Source organism: Hyperoodon ampullatus, assembly GCF_949752795.1.
Source record: "Hyperoodon ampullatus genome assembly, chromosome: 1".
Lineage (NCBI taxonomy): Eukaryota > Metazoa > Chordata > Mammalia > Artiodactyla > Ziphiidae > Hyperoodon > Hyperoodon ampullatus.
Window position 1 is genome coordinate 192,119,148 of NC_136914.1, and position 21,755 is coordinate 192,140,902.

Sequence of the window (21,755 nt, forward strand, 5' to 3'; positions counted from 1 at the left end):
ATTGATTAGGAGAAGGGAAACATGATTTAGATGTGTAGTGAGATTTTAGAGCACTGTTTCTGTTTTTTAAAAATCTATGTTTCCCCTGGTAAACTTAAGTCATACTTTGTTTTAATTAAGTTTAATATGTTATATATAAAAAGTCATATATATGTGCATGTATATGTATGTATGTGTGTGTACAAGCACACACATACACACGCACACAGAGTTGTTGTTTTATTTTCACCCACTAGGCTACCAGTCAGGAAGTTATAGAGAGCAAAGTTATATAATGACTCAGCAAGTTGTGAGTCAGTGTGGATTATCCTGTTGATACATTTGAACCCATGTTTATGTTTATCTCCTGTGTGTTTTCAATTTCTTCCCACTTACGGCATTGGTTGGCACTTCCCGTGTTAATGTGATTCTACCCTTTCCGGGGAAACTTACACATCCTGGTTGTCATGTCCTCGGCCATACCACTAGAGGGAGCCACTCTGTAATGGGTGAGGTCAGCCTAACAGAAATAACGTGATCAGCCTGGTGCTGATCAGAGGCCAAGGCGACAGGTTACAGGTAACATATTTAAGATTTATTAAAAAACACATAGGTAACAAGTCAGAGCTTTGGCTAGGAATGATTTGGAAAAGAATAGAAGGCATTATTCCACAAAACATTCACAGTGTGTGCTAGAGACAGAGAGCAGGGAAGTGTTCTAGAAGCATTTGCGGTGGACGATGGATGGCCCGGCCTCGTCATACTCCTGTTTGCTGATCCACATCTGCTGGAAGGTGGACAGAGAGGCCAGGATGGAGCCGCCAATCCAGACAGAGTATTTGCGCTCGGGAGGGGCAATGATCTGTTGGTCAGGATGAGGAAGAAAGGCCATTAATGCACTAGAAAACGGGGCCTGGGCATTCCAGCATGGTCCGAATTTGGTGACCCCTGCTGAAGCTTCATGGACAACAGGGACAATCTTGGCTGTTAGATGCTGAACCCGAACCTGAACCCTAACCCATGGGGTGTGAATAAGTTGTGGATTTAGAGATTCTTCAATGAGCACATTTGGTTTCCCAGCTTCCTTTTACACAATCTATTCCAAAGCATCTATGACACACCTGCTGCATTCAGTCTACTATTGGGCAAACTGAAAGTTGGCCCCAAATCCTGCATGGCCTCCATTTAAGCCCTGACAATGTTCCTGACTTCCATAAGCTGTTCTTCAGAACTCAACACGACACATATGCTCTGTGGACACAAACACCAGCAACTTCGAGGAGAAGTTTTGATTGTGCCAGAACTTACCACACAGGAACTTACTATAGACCTGATTAAGTACACTGAGATGCACTGTTTAACACAGAGGCGCCCAAGCATCCCCCACTGGGATGAACATTCCCCTGGGATAGGTCTGGGTTAGGCTGCATTGGCTGGCCCTACCCACTGCATAGGCCTGGCATGTAAGGACATGTTGACGTTTCTTAAATCAATGGATGGTTTAGGCTCAGAGAGCAGTGAATCAGGCCGAGGGTATGTCTCCCTACAGCAACTCTACAAATAGGTATAGTTGAGTAATTCCAAATTCCACATCAGACTTGGATACTTGGGTAGAAATGAATATGGACACTTGGGCCAACAGATAAGGTATTTCTGAAACGGTGGTGAAAGGGTTTAATTTCTGTTTATGCCTTGAGCTCTGGTTGAACATTTATTTGCAATACAAGTAGCTGATATTTACCGAGCACTTACCATGTGCCGAGCACTGTGCTAAGCATTTTACATGTACTATCTCATTTAATCCTTATAACCACTTTGAAGAGTAAGTACTGAATTACTCCCATATTCCAAATGAGGAAACAGAGACTGAGAGAGGTTTAAGTAATTGACCTTGATCACACCGGTTGGTACCTATCAGACCCAGTATGCAAACCTGGACCTCTCCCAGGTATTTTTTTGTTTTGTTTTAGAAATAACTTTTCATTTTCGTATAATTTTAGTTTTACAGAAAAGTGGTAAAGACAGTACAGAGAGTTCCTATAGACCACCCCCCACCCCCATTCAGTGTCAGTTTCCCCTAAGGTCACCATCTTACTGTGCCAGGTTTTTAATGGTTTGCTCTCATCACACTGGAGCTCAAAGCTCTACATTCATTTCTATTCAACACTCCAAGTTTGAAGAATTAGAAACTACCTAACTCTAGCTGGGTGTGTGTCATATACCCCCAACCTAGGTTGGCTTTGTCAGCAACCCGAGCAGCTGGTTTCATGTCCCTCCCTCCAGGGTGGGAAGATGAGGAGGTAAGTGCCAATCGGAGGGGCATCCAAGAATCACAAATCCTCAGAAAACAGTCTCTCTCCTCTTAACCCGCAGAATTCCGAACCTCTAATGTGGAGAGACAGCATGCTTCAGTCTAGCCCTCCCTGTTAGGTTAGCTGCAGACCCTTTCAAAAAAGGAGTTCAAGGGGCTTCCCTGGTGTTGCAGCGGTTGAGACTCCGCCTGCCGATGCAGGGGACACGGGTTCGTGCCCTGGTCCGGGAGGATCCCACATGCTGCGGAGAGGCTGGGCCCATGAGCCATGGCCGCTGAGCCTGTGCGTCCGGAGCCTGTGCTCCGCAACGGGAGAGGCCACAGCAGTGAGAGGTCCACGTACCGCAAAAAAAAAAAAAAAAAAAAAAAGAGTGCAAATCACAGAGAACTTGTCTGGATACTTCTCGTGTGTGTGAACTGCCCCCAGAGGGCCCCTTCTCCTGCTCCCTGGGGCGTGGATCAGAAGGTCCCAGCCTGGCCTCCTGATTTCAGAGTGATAACAGCCTTTGAGAAGTCATCAGCCACATGTAAGTTTGCCTCCAAAGAATGATGGCCTTTTAATCTGAGTTTCTTTGACTGTGACTCAAAACTCACACAGTGTAGGGGTTCTGATGGCTCAAGCACTGAGCTTGGTCATCCTGGGGCCATGCTGCACTTTTGAGCACTTGTATCAAAGGGTATGTCAGACAGAGAGATGAAGATAAAATTCTAATTCCTGGCCACTGAGATGGAGTCACATTTAGTACTGGAAGAAGAGTATACACTATTGAATCTACAGGGTTACACCTCTTCAGAAATAAGTCTGGCTCATCTGTAATATTTGTAACACTCTATACATGACATGCACTATTTTTGTGATGAGGAAAAACAACAAAATGTGTATTTTAGTGAGATAGGGACACATGGGGGGCTCTATTGACCTTCACTGCAGCTGCTGAAAGTAGATGATTGACAAGGATAAGTACAGATTAAATTTTGTACAAGATAATTCAACTTCTTTATGAACTGAACTGACCTATATCATTTATAGTATGGGACTTGTGGACTTTTAACCACTGCCTAGCTCTAAAACCCATGAGTGCATGTGACCAAGATGTAGCCTCTGAAGAGTCCTTCACCTCTGGTTGTAGGGCTGGCATTGCCAGCAGCATACATGGGTCCGTCACTGAACTGTACCTTGATCTTCATGGTGCTGGGCGCCAGGGCCGTGATCTCCTTCTGCATGCGGTCGGCAATGCCAGGGTACATGGTGGTGCCCCCGGACAGGACGTTGTTAGCATAGAGGTCCTTCCTGATGTCAATATCGCATTTCATTATGCTGTTGTAGGTGGTTTCATGGATGCCAGCAGACTCCATCCCTGGAAAAGAGACACAGGCCATGGTCCTTGGGTGGTGAATAAAGGCCAGGTTGACGTGGAAGACGATGCGAGCAACTGGATGATCTTACACTGGACCAAAGTTAGGCAGGCATGATGCTCTGGGAACCAGCCATCTCAGGACCGAAAGGTCCTCGAATGCCCCGTGTCCTCCTACCTCTTGTCTAGGGAGGAAGCCCTGCCTCAGCATCTATGGGAGGGTGGGAGGCTACAACATCATATCCCTGATTTTTAATAGACTCACTACTATAAATGATTCAAATAAGAAGCAAAGTCTTCAGATTGCCAGCAGAAGGTTCCATTCTGAGCCAATGTTGCAGCTGTTGCTGAGAACTTTCCCAAGTCTCTCTTTGGCTGCTGCCTTGTTCTTACTCCTCAAAGCTTTATGATGCTGAATCATCCAAAAAAAAAAAAAGCTTCATTTTATTTGGACAAAGACTCGCTTTTCTTCAATCTTTGCAGTTTTGTGATGTAATACTAATAATGCTAGTGATTACTTACAGCCAATATCTAATAAGCATTGAATGCTCATTTTGGCCAAGTCCTGGGCTAAGTGCCCCCCCCCCCCAAAGCTCGTGTAATCCTCACAGCCAGCCTATGAAATAGGTACTATGATAATCCTCATTTTACAGATGAGGACCCTGAGACTTCAGCGTCCAAGGTCATGAATAGAGAATTAAGACTCAAACCCAGGCTCACCCCTCCCAGAGCCTGCCCTCTGTAAACAACTACGCTAACCCGTCTCCCAAGGTCAGTGCTAATGTAAGATTGGGCATTTCCACTTTTCTCTCCCCCTATTATTCCCAGACTCAGCATTCAACCTATCCTTCCCATCCATCCGTCCGGTGGCTCCACTGTGTCCTAAGCACAGAGAGTATCTGATTCTTTCACTGTAAACCACACAGCAAGAATGCTTTGGGCTTGACTACAACATAGACAATGTTTTCTTAAAAAGAAAACTCCTTTTCTGGCCTCCTTAACTCTTAAAAATGTGACCTTCTTTCCTTTGACCTGGTTTAGAAATGCACTTGGTTTTGTGGCCCCTGTCACATGTCCCCACACGCAGAAGGGTGCTGGGGGCTGAGGGTCGGCTGGGTGCAGGTGGAGAGGGTGGTCTCCCCAGAAGCAGGGGCAGGGCGTGCTGCCTACCGATGAACGAGGGCTGGAACAGGGTCTCTGGGCAGCGGAACCGCTCGTTCCCGATGGTGATCACCTGCCCGTCAGGCAGCTCATAGCTCTTCTCGAGGGAGGAGGAGGACGCAGCAGTGGCCATCTCGTTTTCAAAGTCCAGGGCTACATAGCACAGTTTCTCCTTGATGTCCCGGACAATCTCACGCTCAGCTGTCAGCGAGATACAAACAAGGTTTGCACAGGCGGTAAAAATCCACCTGCCCGGGCCTCCCTGGTGGCGAGTGGTTGAGAGTCTGCCTGCCGATGCAGGGGACATGGGTTCGTGCCCCGGTCCGGGAAGATCCCACATGCCGCGGAGTGGCTGGGCCCGTGAGCCATGGCCGCTGAGCCTGCGCGTCCGGAGCCTGTGCTCCGCAACAGGAGAGGTCACAGCAGTGAGAGGCCCGCGTACCGCAAAAAAAAAAAAAAAAAAAAAAAAAATCCACCTGCCCTACTGCAGGCTCTCCTACAATACAGGCTCCATCCACAAGGTGTATAAGTTCGACATTACATTCTGCACCCCCAAATCCATCAGGGCAATTAAATTATAAGTCCACTACGGAACCGCTTCTGTTCCCAGCAGAGTTCCCCACACAGAAGGTTCTTAGCAAATATTGTCTGGAAAGTTCAGGACAGGATGAAAATGAGCTGGCTAGAAACAGGCAAAGAGCAGGAAATCCTTTGTACATTAACTTTTTTGCACGATTAACTAATGAATCTCCATTATAAGTGCTTTATAACAGTTTGTTATATTGAATTTTCAGTTGACCAGGACGACACGTGCCGAAGCCGCCCCTTAGAGGCCCCTACAGTTTCAAAAAGCTCCAGAGACCCGTGTCATCTGGGCCAGGTAGGTTCTAGCTCAAACCCTTGGAAAATTCATCACCTTCCAGAAAGAGGCAGGCCCTGGCTCAGGACAAGTCCCAATTAAGAAGGCCCCAGTGGTGAATGGAAGAAGTGGGCAGGCAGACCGCTTTCAGACTCCTGCCCTCTGAAGTTCTAAGCTATTGGTTCCATCTGGGCCCCTGGGAACCTTCTGGAAGCATCTTGGAATTCTTCATAGGGAGTAGAGAAGGAACAGAATTCACTCAACGGCCTACTCCAAAAGGAGATTTTAACATCTTCAGGGCTCAAACTTGGAGTCCAGAATAAGCCTCAGGGCTGTCCAGAAACCTAACCATTTGGACAAGACCAAACTGGCCAAGGGAGGGCGGGCAGCCAGGGTCAAGGGCACTGAGGACGTCCCGACATCTCTAGTGTAGTCTCTGCCTCTGGGCAGCAGAACACCAGTTTATAATCTGAAGACAAATGTGTCGCTGCCTGCGGGTTGATATTTATAGCCACTAACAAGTGCTGCGTGCTTCCTCAGGGCCAGGAATTCGACGTGCAGGATCTCATTTTCTACTCACAGCATCCTGTGAGAAAGGGTCTATGATTACTCCCATTTTACAGATGAAGAGGCTATGGCTTAGTGAACTTGGGCATCTAGTCCGAGGTCACACAGCTAGTGAGTAGCAGAATTGGGACCCAAGTCCTACTGAGATATCTCCAAAGACTGCCCATCACCACACCATACCACCTTCAGTCTCTATGTGTGAATGCAAGGGATTAAAAAATGTTCAAATAGTGCAACTCTGACGAGCTCATAATACCAGATGGTTATCACTGTTCTTCTTGAAGAAATAGTGTAATCGTTTGGCAATTTCACATAGCAAAATATGCATTGCTTTGCCCTGGGCATTAGAATCAGGCCTTGATACCTGCAAGGCTGCCTCCCATTGTTTCCTTGGATAATCACCAAGTCCGCGAAGAACACCCCGCCCTTACACCCCCTCCCTTTATCTCCCGCAGGCCTCACCTGTGGTCACGAAGGAATAGCCTCGCTCGGTCAGGATCTTCATGAGGTAGTCGGTGAGATCCCGGCCAGCCAGGTCCAGACGCATGATGGCGTGGGGCAGGGCATAGCCCTCATAGATGGGCACATTGTGGGTAACACCGTCTCCAGAGTCCAGCACAATGCCTGGGGGACAGTTGTACACAATAAAAGTCACCAGGGCAGCTGGTATGTGATCACTTTCTGGTCTAGTAGAAGGGGAATTTCTAAGCCTCTTATTTGAAAGGAAGGAAGGCATTTGATAGGAGAAGTGGGGGCAGGGCTGGTTAAAGAAGAAAAAAAAGAAAAGAACAGGAAGAGGGAAACAATAGGAGAAGTCCTCCTGGAAATACAAGTTAAAGGGCTTAATTTTAAAGGTGAGAAGAAGACCTCTGAGGGCTGGAATTAACCCTGTCAATTTGAACTAAACCCCAATCCATCACAACCCGCATGTTTATGAACCATTAAATCCTGTAACTGATGGTGTATTCAACTGAGGCTCTCACCCCCTCCCAACCACCTACCAGTTGTACGTCCAGAGGCGTAGAGGGACAGCACTGCCTGAATAGCCACATACATGGCTGGGACATTGAAAGTCTCAAACATGATCTGCAAAGCAATTCAAAGAGCTGAGTTAGTGATGCTGCCAGTCTTACCAAGAATGCACAAGACAGCATCTTGTTGAGGAATGCAGGGGGCCCACGTCGTTCTGGGTAGAGGAAACTAAGGTAAAGGAGGGCCAGGGAAGCCTTGATTACTAGTCAAGGAGAAATGAAGGTGTAAATGAAGAAACCATTATACCAGAGGCCTGATGGCATGGAGAGGGGGATATATGACCAGCCAGGTATAAGGAGGCTCTAGCTTCTGGCCCTGGCCCTGACTTGAACATGACCTGGGAGAATTCACCAAACTAACAGCTGAATAATGTGGACTTCATTCCAGGTCTCTTGATTACAAATGGAGGAGGAGTTTGGATGAGAAGCGTTCTCAGGGTCCTCCAGTGTGAACAGTCCAGGACTTAATACTGTTATCAAAGCCAGAAGAAACAAAAGACAGCACTATACTTCTCTGGTGTATGAAAGAGCCCTTTTTTTTTTTTTTTTTTTTTTTTTTTTTTTGGCTGCGCGGCTTGCAGATCTTAGTTCCCTGACCAGGGATTGAACCCAGGCCCTCTGCAGTGATGAAAGCTCAAGAGTCCTAACCACTGGACTGCCAGGGAATTCCCGAAGGAGACCCTTTAAACCTGAAGCTCAGACTGGTTGAAATGAGCCCTGTTCTGTGCTCTGAGGTTCATTTAATCTGTTCCACTTTTTTATGTAGTTGCTGGGTCAATGCCAGCCCTAGAATCTGAGGCCACTCTGGCTGCAGTGAAGGAGCCCTGATTCCTGGAAGAAAAGAACCGCCTGCTGGTAACAGAGAACCAAGTATGAATGTCAATGTGGCAGCTCATGCAGTCTAAGGACACGATTAGAACCAGAGTCCCTCCCGGTCAAGCATTAGAAATCTGTGCCCGCAGAGATGCCCACAGACCACCATTTCTCCATCTGCAAAACCCTCCCTGGTCTATTCACCAGAGTGAATATCTAGCATCATTTGCTAGACGGCCATAATTCCCAACTATATATTTTACCATTCACAGGAAACATAGCCCCCATAAGAAACAACATCTCTTGCTACATGAGCACTTCCCAGGCACACAGATGTTCCCCTGTAGAGAACAGCTGCTAGTGTGTTGGTGTAGCGCCTAGAACTCTTCCGAGAAAAAGACCCTGCAGTATTTACATTTATTATTCTCTGAGGTCAAAAGATCATGGGCCAAGTCCAAGCTCTGCCACTTCTAGCTGTGTGACCTTGGGACAATCACCTAATGTACTTGAGCCTCGATTTCTTCATTTATATTATCAGCATACGAATAGCTCCTGCTTTACATTGTTAAGATTTAAAGAGACAATGCGTATAAAATGCTTAGCCCAGTGCCTAACCATAGCAAGCATGAAATTGACACTAGGCATATTTATTTAGCAGCTCATCCAAACTGGAAGTCTTGTCTGGCTGGCTGGTGGAATGGATGGTCTCCTGATCCAAAACCTTTGAGCTTCAGACAAGTGACAATAATGACAATAATAACTATTTGTTGAAGGTTATCAGACCAGGTACCATGAAACACATTTAGCATTTACCTCATTAATCTTCACATCAATCCTTTGAAAAATAATAGTACTAATATTATTCCCAACATATGGTCAAGGAAACTGAGGCTCTGAGAAATTAAGTGGATTCTTTAAAGTCACATAGCTGATTAAGTGACAGATCGAGTTTTCAAACCGGGATCTGTCGGACTCCAGAACCAAAATTCCCCATTTTATGTTATCCTGCACTTTGAAATGACTTCTCCTTAGAAGGTTTTAACCTAAACATGTCACCTTTTCACTTAAATCTTGGAATTTTCCTGTTGCTCTTGGAATCAAGGGGCCACTCCTGCAGTAAGGATGTCAGTGCCATCAGGATGCTCCTGGCCTTTGGAATCCTGGAAAGTTATCAGCCTGTGACTGGACTGTTGGATGGGCCTTCTCGCTGCTGTCCTGCACAGCCCCTTTAACACAGGACTTTCCCCAGACACCAAAGTGCTGGGCCCTGGAGTGCATATTTACCTGGGTCATTTTCTCCCGGTTGGCTTTGGGGTTCAGGGGTGCCTCGGTGAGCAGGGTTGGATGTTCTTCAGGGGCAACACGAAGCTCATTGTAGAAAGAGTGGTGCCAGATCTAGCAGGGGGACCAAGGAAAAGCACAATGATGTGATGCTGTAGGGACACTGCAGTCCTCAAAAAGGGATCAGAATGGGCTAATGAAACCAGGTCCAAATAAAATGCTAGAAGTACTCATTATGTGTCCCCATTTTTACAGATGCAGAGACTGAAACTCAAGGACTGTAAATAACTTACTGAGGACTCACAGCTAGTAGGTGAATGAGCAAAAACGCAAACCCCGGACTATGAGGCAGGATGGAGTAGTGGTTAAGGGTACAGGCTCTGGCATCAAACCTGGGTTCAAATCCTGGCTTAACCACTTCTTGGTTATGTGAGCTTAGGCAAATTTTAACCCTTCTCAGCCACAATCTGTCCATGGGTAATATAAAAATAATTTGTGGGCTTCCCTGGTGGCACAGTGGTTGAGAGTCCGCCTGCCGATGCAGGGGACACGGGTTCGTGCCCTGGTCCGGGAAGATCCCACATGCCGCGGAGCAGCTGGGCCCGTGAGCCATGGCCGCTGAGCCTGCGAGTTCGGAGCCTGTGCTCCGCAACGGGAGAGGCCACAACAGCGAGAGGCCCGCGTACCGCAAAAATAAATAAATAAATAAATAAATAAATAAATAAAAAATAATAATTTGTATGTCTTTGTGAGACTTAAGTCAGGGAACCCTAGAGTTGCTATTTAGCCCAGTGCCTAGCCCAGAGTAAATGTTACTATTATTCAACTATATCTTCTTTACCCCCTATTTCCACTGTAGTTAATATTCATAGGCAAATGACTTAGAGTAGCAAGTAAAAGGACAAATGAATGAATATATGAAAGGATGAATGAAGCTGACCTAATTGCCTAATTGCCCCTTTTAATATTTGAGGGAAATTTTCCTGCCCTCCATTCCCCTCTTTGCTCCCCAGGGCTGAGAGAAGCCTGCCTTGGTCAGCACACTCTGGACCTTTCGTTCATGGGCAGACATTTGGCCTTCAGGTGTTTCCAGAAAAAGCCAGTGTCTATTTCTAGCATGTCTGTGTGATGTACTTTGTACATACTTGTGTTTGCTTCATGGTTGAGCATCCTCTTTATTTTTGAGCTGTTTCTTTGTTTTTTTGTTGTTGTTGTTTGTTTGTTTGTTTTGTTTTTTGCAGTACACGGGTCTCTCACTGTTGTGGCCTCTCCCGTTGTGGAGCACAGGCTCCGGACGCGCAGGCCCAGCGGCCATGGCTCACGGGCCCAGCCGCTCCGCGGCATGTGGGATCTTCCCGGACCGGGGCACGAACCCGTGTCCCCTGCATCGGCAGGTGGACTCTCAACCACTGCGCCACCAGGGAAGCCCTGAGCTGTTTCTTTTGTTAATTTAATTTTTATTTTATGTTGGAGTATAGTTGTTTTACAATGTTGTGTTAGTTTCAGGTGTACAGCAAGGTGATTCAGTTATACATATACATATATCCATACTTTTTCAGATTCTTTTCCCATATAGGTTATTACAGAATATTAAGTAGAGTTCCCTGTGAGCATCCTCTTTAATCCCTGGATGCCATAAAGAACAAACCATTGTGAAAAAGTTTCAGTTAACTAGTTATTTTTAAAAGACTGAAAATTCTCCACTAGCACCAGAAATATTAAATTCATTCAGAATTAAAACAAAATAAAACAAGAACTGCTAGGGAAAGCTCATACATTAATAAAAGCTAGATCGACTTTAAAGAGTCTTTATCTTATTGCAGTTACTTTGGTTTTGAATTTGTTGTTTCTAGAAAGGAAATGAGACTCCTGAAAGTTCTATTCCTTTGATGGAGTAAAAGCAACACAGTGTTCAAGAAATCACACACCAAAAAAAAAAAAAAAAGTGAAGAAAAGAAATTCTACCAATCGTATTATATACTATGGATACTCTGAAGCATCATCTAAAAACCAACCAATCCCTCTCTCTCTCTCTTATTCTTCTCTCACTCTCTCTCTCTCGAAGACCCTTTGAATTTAAATTTTAAAAATTATGGAATGCTTTATTTGTTCCAAGGATCTTTCTCCAAGTGCATTCCTCTGAGACGCTGCCAACTCCATGGAGAAACTCTTAAAAGAGTATTTTCCTACTATGAATATCTTCTTCACAGTGAAAACTGCAGTCTTAACCAAATCCAGAATCTTAGACTCAGTAAACATAATGAAACACAATTTTTGTAGAGAAGCAGAAGTTTCAGCATTATTACTGATAAATCCTACAACACTATTTTCTTTTACACTAGTGGGAGAGAGAGAGAGAGAGAGAGAGAGAGAGAGAGAGAGAGAGAGAGAGAGTGTGTGTGGAGCTGACAGATATATAAAAGTCCAGATGTTCTGGTTCTAATATTTTTGCTGCATTTAAAAAATTTAAGTCACATTCTCATTATTTCTTCTGCTTTTTCTCTGATCACTTGTGTTTCCATAATGCCTAATAACAAACATCAAAATCCTAGGATTTAACTCTTCTCCCCATTAGCTCTTCTATATGGGTCTGGGAGATAAAGACTTCACTTAATGCAACACAGGGAGATACTTTTAAAAATATTTATTTAAAAATTTTTGTCATGCGCTTGGGCTTCAATATGTTGAGGAACATTCAGGAATGTATGAATGTATAGTTTTCTATAGTGAAAACAAATAAATATATATATTTTTTTAATGTTCAGGGTGAGTTAATGAAAAACTTTCAAGAATGGGTGGGTGAAGGCAACCCTTTGTTCTCCTGGCTGCTACTCATATAATGCTTGTCCTCGGAGGGCAAGCCAGTGGACTGAGCAATAGACTATTAATTCCCACCATTGTCTAAGGACTACTGTTCTCATCTGCAGAGCTAGCTCACTCTAATTGGTTTATAACCCCTGTTAGGCAAAGGATTTTTTTTTTTTAATTTAAAGAAACAGTTCAGGATTTTTTTTCCAGTTAGTAATAATCTAGAAAGAACATCAACAAGTAAAAGTACAATTGGGCAAAGTGAGCCAGTTCTTTTCCCCAGCAGTAGCAAGATGTTTGGAAACAGGAACCCCAGGAATCATGCATGAATCTCCCGGTACCTTTTCCATGTCATCCCAGTTGGTGATGATGCCGTGTTCTATCGGGTACTTCAGGGTCAGGATTCCTCTTTTGCTTTGTGCTTCATCACCCACGTAGCTGTCTTTTTGTCCCATTCCCACCATCACCCCCTAAAAAAGGTTCAACACGTCAGGAGCCAGCCTCTCTCAGAACTTGTGAACTGATTACAGTCCGAACACAAATGGTTAAATCATTGCAATCGAAAGTTCCTTCCGGTACCAACAATGATATGTTGAATCCTACTGTCACTAAGTTCTTAAGAAACAGCCTTAGTTGATTGGAAACAGGCCTGAATAGTTCTCTCAAATAGCAGAGAACCCTGAGGGTAAGGCAACTTTGTGTCATTTATCTTCTACATCACTTGATGAGCTCTCTTAGGGCAAAGATTGTATCTGTCTTGTTCGCCACTATGACAAATTGCTTGGCACGTATTCGGCACTCAGTCATTATTTGTTGAATGGATATGTAAATTTTTACATATTAGTTACATGGCATTTTGCCTCTTTTAATCCTTTAAACTGTACTTTTGAAGTTGTCACCTACCCAAGAGTATATCTAACCATTATAAGCAAAAACATTATTTCTACAAATGATCACTCTGTGCTTGATTTCTCATAGATAAATTCATACCTATCAACACTGACATCTGCCTAAAGTAGTGGGATGTATTTTTTAATCATTAAGGTGAAGCTTTAAAAAAGAGAGAATTCTCATTACTAAAATTTAAAATTGCACTGGAGTGACTTAAAATTAAAATTGCAAAACAGTCGTGGCTACTATAGTTCCATAAGTATTGATTTATGCAAGATATCTCCATCCCAAAAGTTCAACAAAGGGACAGAGTTCATTCATGGGGAGAGGCTTCTATTATTTGTTCTTGTGAATCTATGCCAAATTGAAAGCTTAAGTATCAATCAGTTAGGCTCAATGTGCAAAATACATTTCTGCTGTGAAGGAGAATTTCTGAGATGAAACTCTCAGTTTTTACCCCGTGGCTGCCATCAACATTTTGTTTCTACATAATGCTATGTAAAATTACCATGTGGCTGTCCACATGTATTTTGTTGACAGCTAACAGACGTAAAATTACATTTGGTAACAATGCTGATTTTCATCTAACATTAGGTTCCGTGAGAGTGAGTGACCTGGGCTTTTATTTTAGTTTCTTTCCAAAGAGTAGCTATGGAATACATCAGATAACCCATAAACTCATAAATATTTCTGATGCTGATGACAATGATTACATTTAGACAAAAAGGATTTATGAAAAAGAGTCAGTCTTTGTATCTGATAGACACCCAATAGATAATCTATCAACATTGTGTATTAAATTGGCACTTATTTCTAGACGTCAATCATCAGAGGTACATTTTTAACACGGTTACATAATTCCCGGGCAGAGAGCAACAGACAATCTATGAATACCCACAGCGGGTACCAGAGACATAGAGGGACCAAATCTATAGCTTTGTTTTTCTCTGTTCCAGAGAAAATTTTCCTCACCTGATGTCTGGGACGTCCCACAATGGACGGGAAAACAGCCCTGGGAGCATCGTCCCCAGCAAAGCCAGCCTTACAGAGCCCAGAGCCATTGTCACACACCAGGGCGGTGCTGTCCTCTTCTTCACACATCTTGGCTGGAGCTACGACACAGGGTCCTGCAGGGAACAGGGAGGAAGCCACCCCACTGTTATCCAACAGTCATGGCACTTAACCTGACCACTCCCACCTTCCAGGCTGGGTTGAGACCCCTCCTGTGTACTCCTAGAGCGCCCTCTGCTGATTCTTATCTAACACAGCATTTATCTCAAAGTATTTTCATTAGACTGAAAACTTTTTATAACTAAAACTCTGATTTCCACGTTCATACAACAGGTCTCTAGCACCGTGGCTGGCACGTCACATGTGCTCACAGGCACTTTAAAGACTGACTAAGTAAGTGAATGAATGAACTACTGCAGAGCACATATGGAATATCAGACCATGAGATCAGATATTCACAGGGACAAGTCATTTGTTAAAGAAGTATCTGGAATTTGCTGTCTGTATCCAACCATCTTCACATTTTTCTAGATATGTTATAACTTCAAATTTTTTTCAAAAACGTAGATTTTGAGGAATGGGCAGCATGTGAAAATTTGGAAATATTGCGACATTTAATGTAAAATGTTTAAAAGAAAATTCTCTTTTGGATCCTGAGGACTTTAAATTTTACCCTTGGAAAAACATTAGAACCAATCAAAACTTTTTAAGAAGGTGCTTTAAATTTTAGGGACCACAGTTATTCCATTAATAAAAACCACTGCTACCCTGTAAGTCCAACAAGCCAAGGTGAATCCAAAACTTTAGACATCATGCAGTAGAATGCTTTGTTGCCATTAAAAAAGATAAATAAAAGGATAAGTTACAGGTATATTCTTATGTAATACTAGGTTAGAGAAAGTAACATTGTATGATCCCATTAAAAATGTATTTTTATGCACTAGAAAAAGATTAACCATATTTACCATGATGTTGATGGGGGTTATTTTTGAAGTGGTGGGTTTTCTAGGTATTTTAAATGATCATCCCTGAGTTCTGTAATATTTTCTAAATAAATTGAGCGTGTATTCTTTTAGTAAGAAAACAATATTTTAAATATCCCATTGTTAAGCTTGGATCCTACGGCAAAATTTGGAAGGCTGGAGCAAAAGTAACAACGTAAAGATCTGGGAAATTGAAGGCTTATTAGAGAACATTTTCATTTAATTCCCTCGTTTCTCAAATGAGAAAAATCAGGGGAAGTGATTTGCTCAAGGGCACACAGGGCCTTACAGGCAAAGTTGAACAAGAGATCAGGTCCCCTTGGCTACCCTTCAGCTTTCAATCTAGACCCCTTCCATTTTCTAAGCAGAATTAGGTGAAAATAGTTTTTAAAGAGAAGGACACTCAGAGTTCTCTGCCTGACTTTGAGATGATAGGATTTCAGGTTCAGGAAGATTCTTCTAAGTTGGTGAACTCATTGCACCCCCAGGCCTAGATATAAAAGGCAACTCTTTTAAGGAAATTTCTGGGACCTAAGAAAAGAAAAAAAAGCTATTACACTGTGAGTTGTGCCAGACCATTCCCATGAAACCAATGCTCTGTCTTTCCAAATGCCTAGACCTTCCATGGCAGTGTCTCATGCAATGTAACGCTTTGCAAAGAGCATGAACCTCAACTGAGAGGACATATCTTAAAATCCAAGACATGTACTATTATCGCCAACTGACAAACCAGGAAGTCAAGACTCAGGTTGGAATGATTTGTCCAAGATCCCAAAACTGGTAGAGTTAGGACAATAAAAATTACAGCACATGATGATTATGGGCTTGGATTCTGGAGTCTCACTCTGGATTTGAGTGTGGCCTTCACCGCTTAGAAGCTATGTGACTTAGTAAGTTATGTAACATCTCTAAATCAGTTTCTTTATCTATGAAACAACAGTAAAATCTGTATGTAGCACATAGAGTTCTTATGGGGAGTAGATTTTCTAAAAGGCATTTAAAATAATTTATGGTGGCATATACATTATGAATTCTCAATAAATATTATTTTTAAAATATTAGCATCATTATGTGATTATTATCATTATCCAGATCTGTTTACTTCTAGTCTTTGCTTCCTCTCCACACTCCCTCTAGGCCTACCACAGAAACCTTCACCTTGTGGATTCTACTTGTAAGAATGGAAAATGAGGTTTATCAATGGCCGACTCTTTCTTTTCCCACCCTTCCCTTCCCTTTCCAGACGCTGAATTATGTTTGGCAGTCATGTGATTTGGCTTCCTTCCTAGAAGATTAAGAAGCAAAAAAGAGAGTTGAGAAATGTAAGAGAGAGAAGGCAGAAGAAGCAGTCGGAGTCTGAGGCATGTGTCAGAGGCTGTCAGCACTGGGTCAGCAGCCTCTCTGGATGTGCTAAGCAGACTTGCCAAAACAGAAGTAAGGGCTGAAAACAGGATAAAATACTTGGAATTAGGAGGCTCTAAAAATGTGATGGTGTGGTCACTATGAATACACATGTCCTTCGTAACCCTTTCCTTGGGCAGGAAGGGTTTGGGGGAGTGTTAAGATGCACTGCAGATAAAGTAGGCTTAACGCTCAGCATCAGCAAGCGTGCAGAAAATAAAAAAATCTCAAAATTTGGTAAATGTGTTTTTATTTGGCAAAAAGAAAGAAAGAAAGAAAGAAAATGTCCAGGAAGAATTTTAAAATCTCTAAAAGGAGCACTGCCGTTAGAGAAATCTGTGTCCCCAGAAAGGACCCAGCTCAGTGGTTTGCAACTCTTACCTAACCTGATGAGCAGCTGGGTTTGGAGCAAAGCATTTCCTAATTAGGTAAAACACACTTGAATGTCTGCTTTTGGAACAGCACCCGGGTCAGGGGGTTTGCTCTAACCGACTTCAGTGCATCTTGTGCCAAAAATGAGTAGTTAGTGGGAGGGGAACGCTCCAGGTCCCAGCTCGACAGTCTTGAAACACAAACCATATTTAGTCATGAATCACAAAATGGAAGGAAAATCTCAGTGTGAAAACTCCAGTCCGGGCTGAAGCTGCCAACCCCTGATTTACAGCAAAGAGCAGCCTGTGGTGGCAGGGCTGGCTCCCAGGTCCCGCCCGGCTGAGAAATGCAAACCAGACATCGCACAGGCTGAGACGCAAACAGCTGTCAGACGCACACTCGGCTCCCTCTCTCTTTATTCACAAAGATTCAGCGGGGCGCCTGCTGCGCTCTGCTGCAGACGACCAACCAACCGAGACGCATATATCTTTTTTTTTTAACATCTTTATTGGAGTATAATTGCTTTACAATGGTGTGTTAGTTTCTGCTTTATAACAAAGTGAATCAGTTATACATCTACATATGTTCCCATATCTCTTCCCTCTTGCGTCTCCCTCCCTCCCACCCTCCCTATCCCACCCCTCTAGGTGGTCACAAAGCACCGAGCTGATCTCCCTGTGCTATGCGGCTACTTCCCACTAGCTACCTATTGTACGTTTGGTAGTGTATATATGTCCATGCCACTCTCTCACTTTGTCCCAGCTTACCCTTCCCCCTCCCCGTGTCCTCAAGTCCATTCTCTAGTAGGTCTGTGTCTTTATTCCCGTCTTACCCCTAGGTTCTTCATGACCTTTTTTTTTTCCCTTAGATTCCATATATATGTGTTAGCATATGGTATTTGTCTTTCTCTTTCTGACTTACTTCACTGAGACACATATATCTTGAAGTGTAAGCTCACAGTTACACTCAAGAGACTTTCCCACAGAAAACACTACCAATGAGAGCCAGAGGAACCCAGATGCAAATACACAAAGAGCCAATATCAAAGGCTAGGCAACTGACCTCGGTTCAGTTCTAAAATCCACTTACAGACACCGTAGCTGCACCAAAAGTACAGTCCACTGAAAAATCCCCACACTAAATCTGAACCACAAGCAGATACTGGAGTTTCCAGTGCCTAAATATAAATCATCATGTAACTTACTGCAGACAGCTTGACTGCGTCTCTGAAATGCACTGCAAGACCCAGGCTGTTGGTTTAGTATAAACAGATGTTGCAGGTGACACACACAGATTTCATTCCATCTTGCTCTCCCCACCCTTTCCCACACCAGGCTGCGTCTTAGCTTGGATTTTAAGGTTAGATAATTAGAGCTAAAAGCTACAATCGTGTTAGTAGTACAATCTTTATTCAAAAATTTCAGAGTGTGTGAGCCTGGCCAAATCCCCAGAGATGACATCTGATTATGCTGGGGAATGTCAGAGCCGCTGGAATCTAAGTCACATCCCTGGGCCGGTGCCACTTACCCTGAAAGTGCTCGGCTGGGCTTCTCTCCTCTGGCTGGTGTTCGGGGAAGCTGAACGCTGAAGGGTTATATAGCCCCTTGGTCTGCTCCCCTCCCACTTGCTTCCCAAACAAGGAACAAAGACAGACTTCAGCCCTCCGTTCAGTCTAACACAACCATATAGGGACCTCAGCACAAAACTCTCTAATCTGGGTGGCCCGAGGTCTGGGTCTCTTCCACCGCATTCCACTGCTCTGCTCATGAAAAGGCAGGCAGCTCAGCTGCCTGTGGGAGATAAACACCCCAAGCCTTCAGAACAATTGCTGAAATGCCCAGAGATACTGAGTGAGCCTCATGGGGCAGATGCAGGCACGGTTCGCACATTCCTCAGGAGATGCCAGCCGGCTGTCTTGCTAGCGTTTCGGGTCATTTCCTCATGAACCGAGAACAGAAAGAAGCAGCCTCTGAGGAGCAGGAACTTTTAAAAATTCCCCTAAAAACGGGGTCTGCAATGAAGAAAGTGACGCTGCAATGGTCCATATGTTTAGAGAGGGAGTGAGAACTTTGTGGTCGTCAGTGCTGGGTTTATGAATCAAGTCTGGGGCGGGGGTGGTGGTGATGGAAGTAGGAATTGAAGTGGAGACAGGTTTGAAGGCCCGTGTTTTCACAGCGGCTCTTGGAAGTCAGCACGACCTTGACCATTTTGGTCCCCTGGTTCATTATCTGTGTCCGCTAATTTGTCCTGAGCGATGTAGCAGCATGATAGGGGCTGTCCTTCAAGCAGAGTCCATGCAGGCACCTGTCACAGAAGCAGTCTGAGAGCAAAGGGCGTGTTTAAGGGAAGCCTCTCTGAGCCTCCTCTTGCCCCGCTGCCGCACCTGACAGGTGACAGATAACAGGTGACCCAGGCATTTCTCAGAGGAAGATAGTGAGTAAACACCAGTCTGACCTTAAGCTCTCATTCCCAGGTGACAATAAATAACTTCAATGGTTTTACATTTGTCTGCTCCTCTTCGCCAAGCCAAGGTTCTAACTAAATTCGTGATAGAAATATTTTTGACGGCTACCATGAGCATTTCTGCTGACATATGAGAAAAATCCCGGGATGAATGTCTCTGTTTTACAGCTGTGGCCAGCCCTTCACTCATGTTACTGTGTCTGACCCATTTGATTTATGGTACACACACACATGCACACACACACACACATTTATCTTTGAGAAATTGCACCATTGATGCTTATATAATTTTATATGGCTTAAGACTAAATGATAACAGATTGCTCTGTATTTTTCAAGGATTTGTCAACCGTTTCTAGTTTTTATCAACCAGAAAACACAACTGCGTGAATGTTCAAACTTGAAGACTATGCAATATAACATAAAGTTGGGCATTTGGAATTAATCTAGTGGTTTTTATCACAGGGAACACGTGAAGCAAAAATTCCACATTTTCCTCATTGGGAGGGCAATTTGAGCAGAGGTAGGATCCTGCCTCCTCCCACTTCTGCCTCAAGCAGTGTCTGTGTAGTCTCTGACAGTTTATGTAGTGAATGTTTCTTTAAATACCAAAAATAAAAGGGTTTTTTTTTTGTTTTGTTTTGTTTTGTTTTTGTTTTTGTTTTGCAGTATGCAGGCCTCTCACTGTTGTGGCCTCTCCCGTTGCAGAGCACAGGCTCCAGACGTGCAGGCTCAGCGGCCATGACTAACGGGCCTAGCCGCTCCGCCGCATGTGGGATCCTCCTGGACCGGGGCATGAACCCGTGTCCCCTGCATCGGCAGGCCACTGCACCACCAGGGAAGCCCCAACCACTGTGCCACCAGGGAAACCCTGAAAATAAGAGTTTTGATGTTCACTGTTCTGATTCTTATGTCATTTTCTCCCTTGATTCTACTAGTGTGCATTCACAGCCCTGATAGCAATCAGACTATGATGACATGAACAGATATACAAGACAATGATTCAAGGTTTAGTTTTTCTTACAAGTTTTTTTCCTTTTTCCTTCCTTCCTTCCTTCCTTCCTTCCTTCCTTCCTTCCTTCCTTCCTTCCTTCCTTCTTTAAAAAAATTTATGACACTAACCAGGGAGGACCTCTAACTGAAAATAAATTTTTGAACCAGTGATTAAATGGTCTCATTGTCTGGGTATGAGATTTATACTTTCATACCCCATCCAAGTCTCCTCAGTGAGAGAAAGCAGCACTGGGTGAGTATGTGTGTGTGTACAGAGACATCTCCAGTCAAGTGGCCAGATATCTTCTGGGGTTCTCAGTCATGTATCCAAGAAGTTATGGAGCAATTAGAAAAACAGTAGTGTCTGATGGCTTGGTTGCCATTCAGGAAAACTATAAAATAAATTCCAGGCTATAAGCACGTTCAAGAATCATGCCCAGACATGTGGTTCTACAAACAGCACACACATCTTGGTAGCATTATCCAATGATATTTATTGTAAATTCCTTGAGATCTGGGACAATTTTAATCCTCAGTCCAGAGCTGAGTAAGCAGTGAGTGCTCAATAATCGCCTAATGATTTCTTGATTAATCTTTATCTCCAGTACCATGTGGATTTCACTTGGCTGTGTCAGTATTGGCAAACAGCCACATAATATGGATGTCTGGCAAGGAAAATGATTTTCTGCTGCAGTTGAAAATTTGGGCTGTAGAAATTGTTTTCTCTAGACTGATCACACTCATTAACTATTTTGTTCAGCTCATAGAATTCATTTTGCCTGAGGAGACTCAATGAGAGCAAGGCATCCTTTCTGTTTCTAACTCTCAGAATTCTCCAGGTTCTGGAATTGTCAGAATCAAAAGCTGAGTTCTCCTAAGACAGCTCCAGCAGACAAACTCACCCAGCCCATGCTGGCACAATGGCCATTCCAGCCACATCTGCAGGGATTTGCTGGACTCCGTTCTGTTCTTTGCTTGAGCAAATCAGAAATTTTTTTTGAAAATTTGATTTGACACCTCCTGGGGAAGGTAAATGCAGGTATTTTGGGGATATGCTAATACTCAGTAGATGGTGTTTATTTTCGCAGTGCTCTCATTTATTTCAAAATCTGAGAAGTTTGAAGGAATGTCCCATAAGAGAAGACACTTGGCACACTAAATGTGAGAGAAACAACCTGCAGCATAGGAGGAAATGCAGTGAAAATCAGCCTTCAGTCCTTGTCTTTGTACAAAGGCAAAAAATTGTAGAGCAATACACAAGGGATTTTGATTCAGAGTTCATGTTCTAGAGCTACCACTAGCTCTGTGTCCTCTCTCTCTCTCTCTCTCTCTCTCTCTCTCTCTTTTTTTTTTTTTTTTGAGAGTGGGCCTCTCTCTGTTGTGGCCTCTCCCATTGCGGAGCACAGGCTTCGGACGCGCAGGCTCAGTGGCCATGGCTCACGGGCCCAGCTGCTCTGCGGCACGTGGGATCCTCCC

General features: G+C 43.8%; 1 protein-coding gene across 1 annotated transcript; it reads right to left on the reverse strand.

The window, feature by feature from the left end:
- Nucleotides 1-552: 552 nt before the first annotated feature.
- On the reverse strand, nt 553-18,381 carry ACTA2 (actin alpha 2, smooth muscle). The gene is made up of 9 exons (XM_079728576.1): nt 18,351-18,381; nt 14,029-14,183; nt 12,507-12,635; nt 9,361-9,471; nt 7,234-7,318; nt 6,695-6,856; nt 4,816-5,007; nt 3,467-3,648; nt 553-841 (listed from the first exon to the last, which is right to left on the reverse strand). Exons 2-9 carry the CDS (start codon nt 14,155-14,157, stop codon nt 698-700), a joined length of 1,134 nt encoding a protein of 377 aa, XP_079584702.1. The 5' UTR covers nt 14,158-14,183; nt 18,351-18,381; the 3' UTR covers nt 553-697.
- Between the last annotated feature and the right edge of the window lie 3,374 nt (nt 18,382-21,755).

Bases quoted from the DNA above. Each gene is read 5' to 3' on its own strand.
- ACTA2 (XM_079728576.1), bottom strand. From the start codon at position 14,157: ATGTGTGAAGAAGAGGACAGCACCGCCCTGGTGTGTGACAATGGCTCT. The intron at 12,636-14,028 runs GTGAGGAAAATT...AACCTTTTTTAG, and splicing joins TGGGACGTCCCAGACATCAG to GGGGTGATGGTGGGAATGGG. The intron at 3,649-4,815 runs GTAGGCAGCACG...TCTCTTTTCCAG, and splicing joins GTTCCAGCCCTCGTTCATCG to GGATGGAGTCTGCTGGCATC.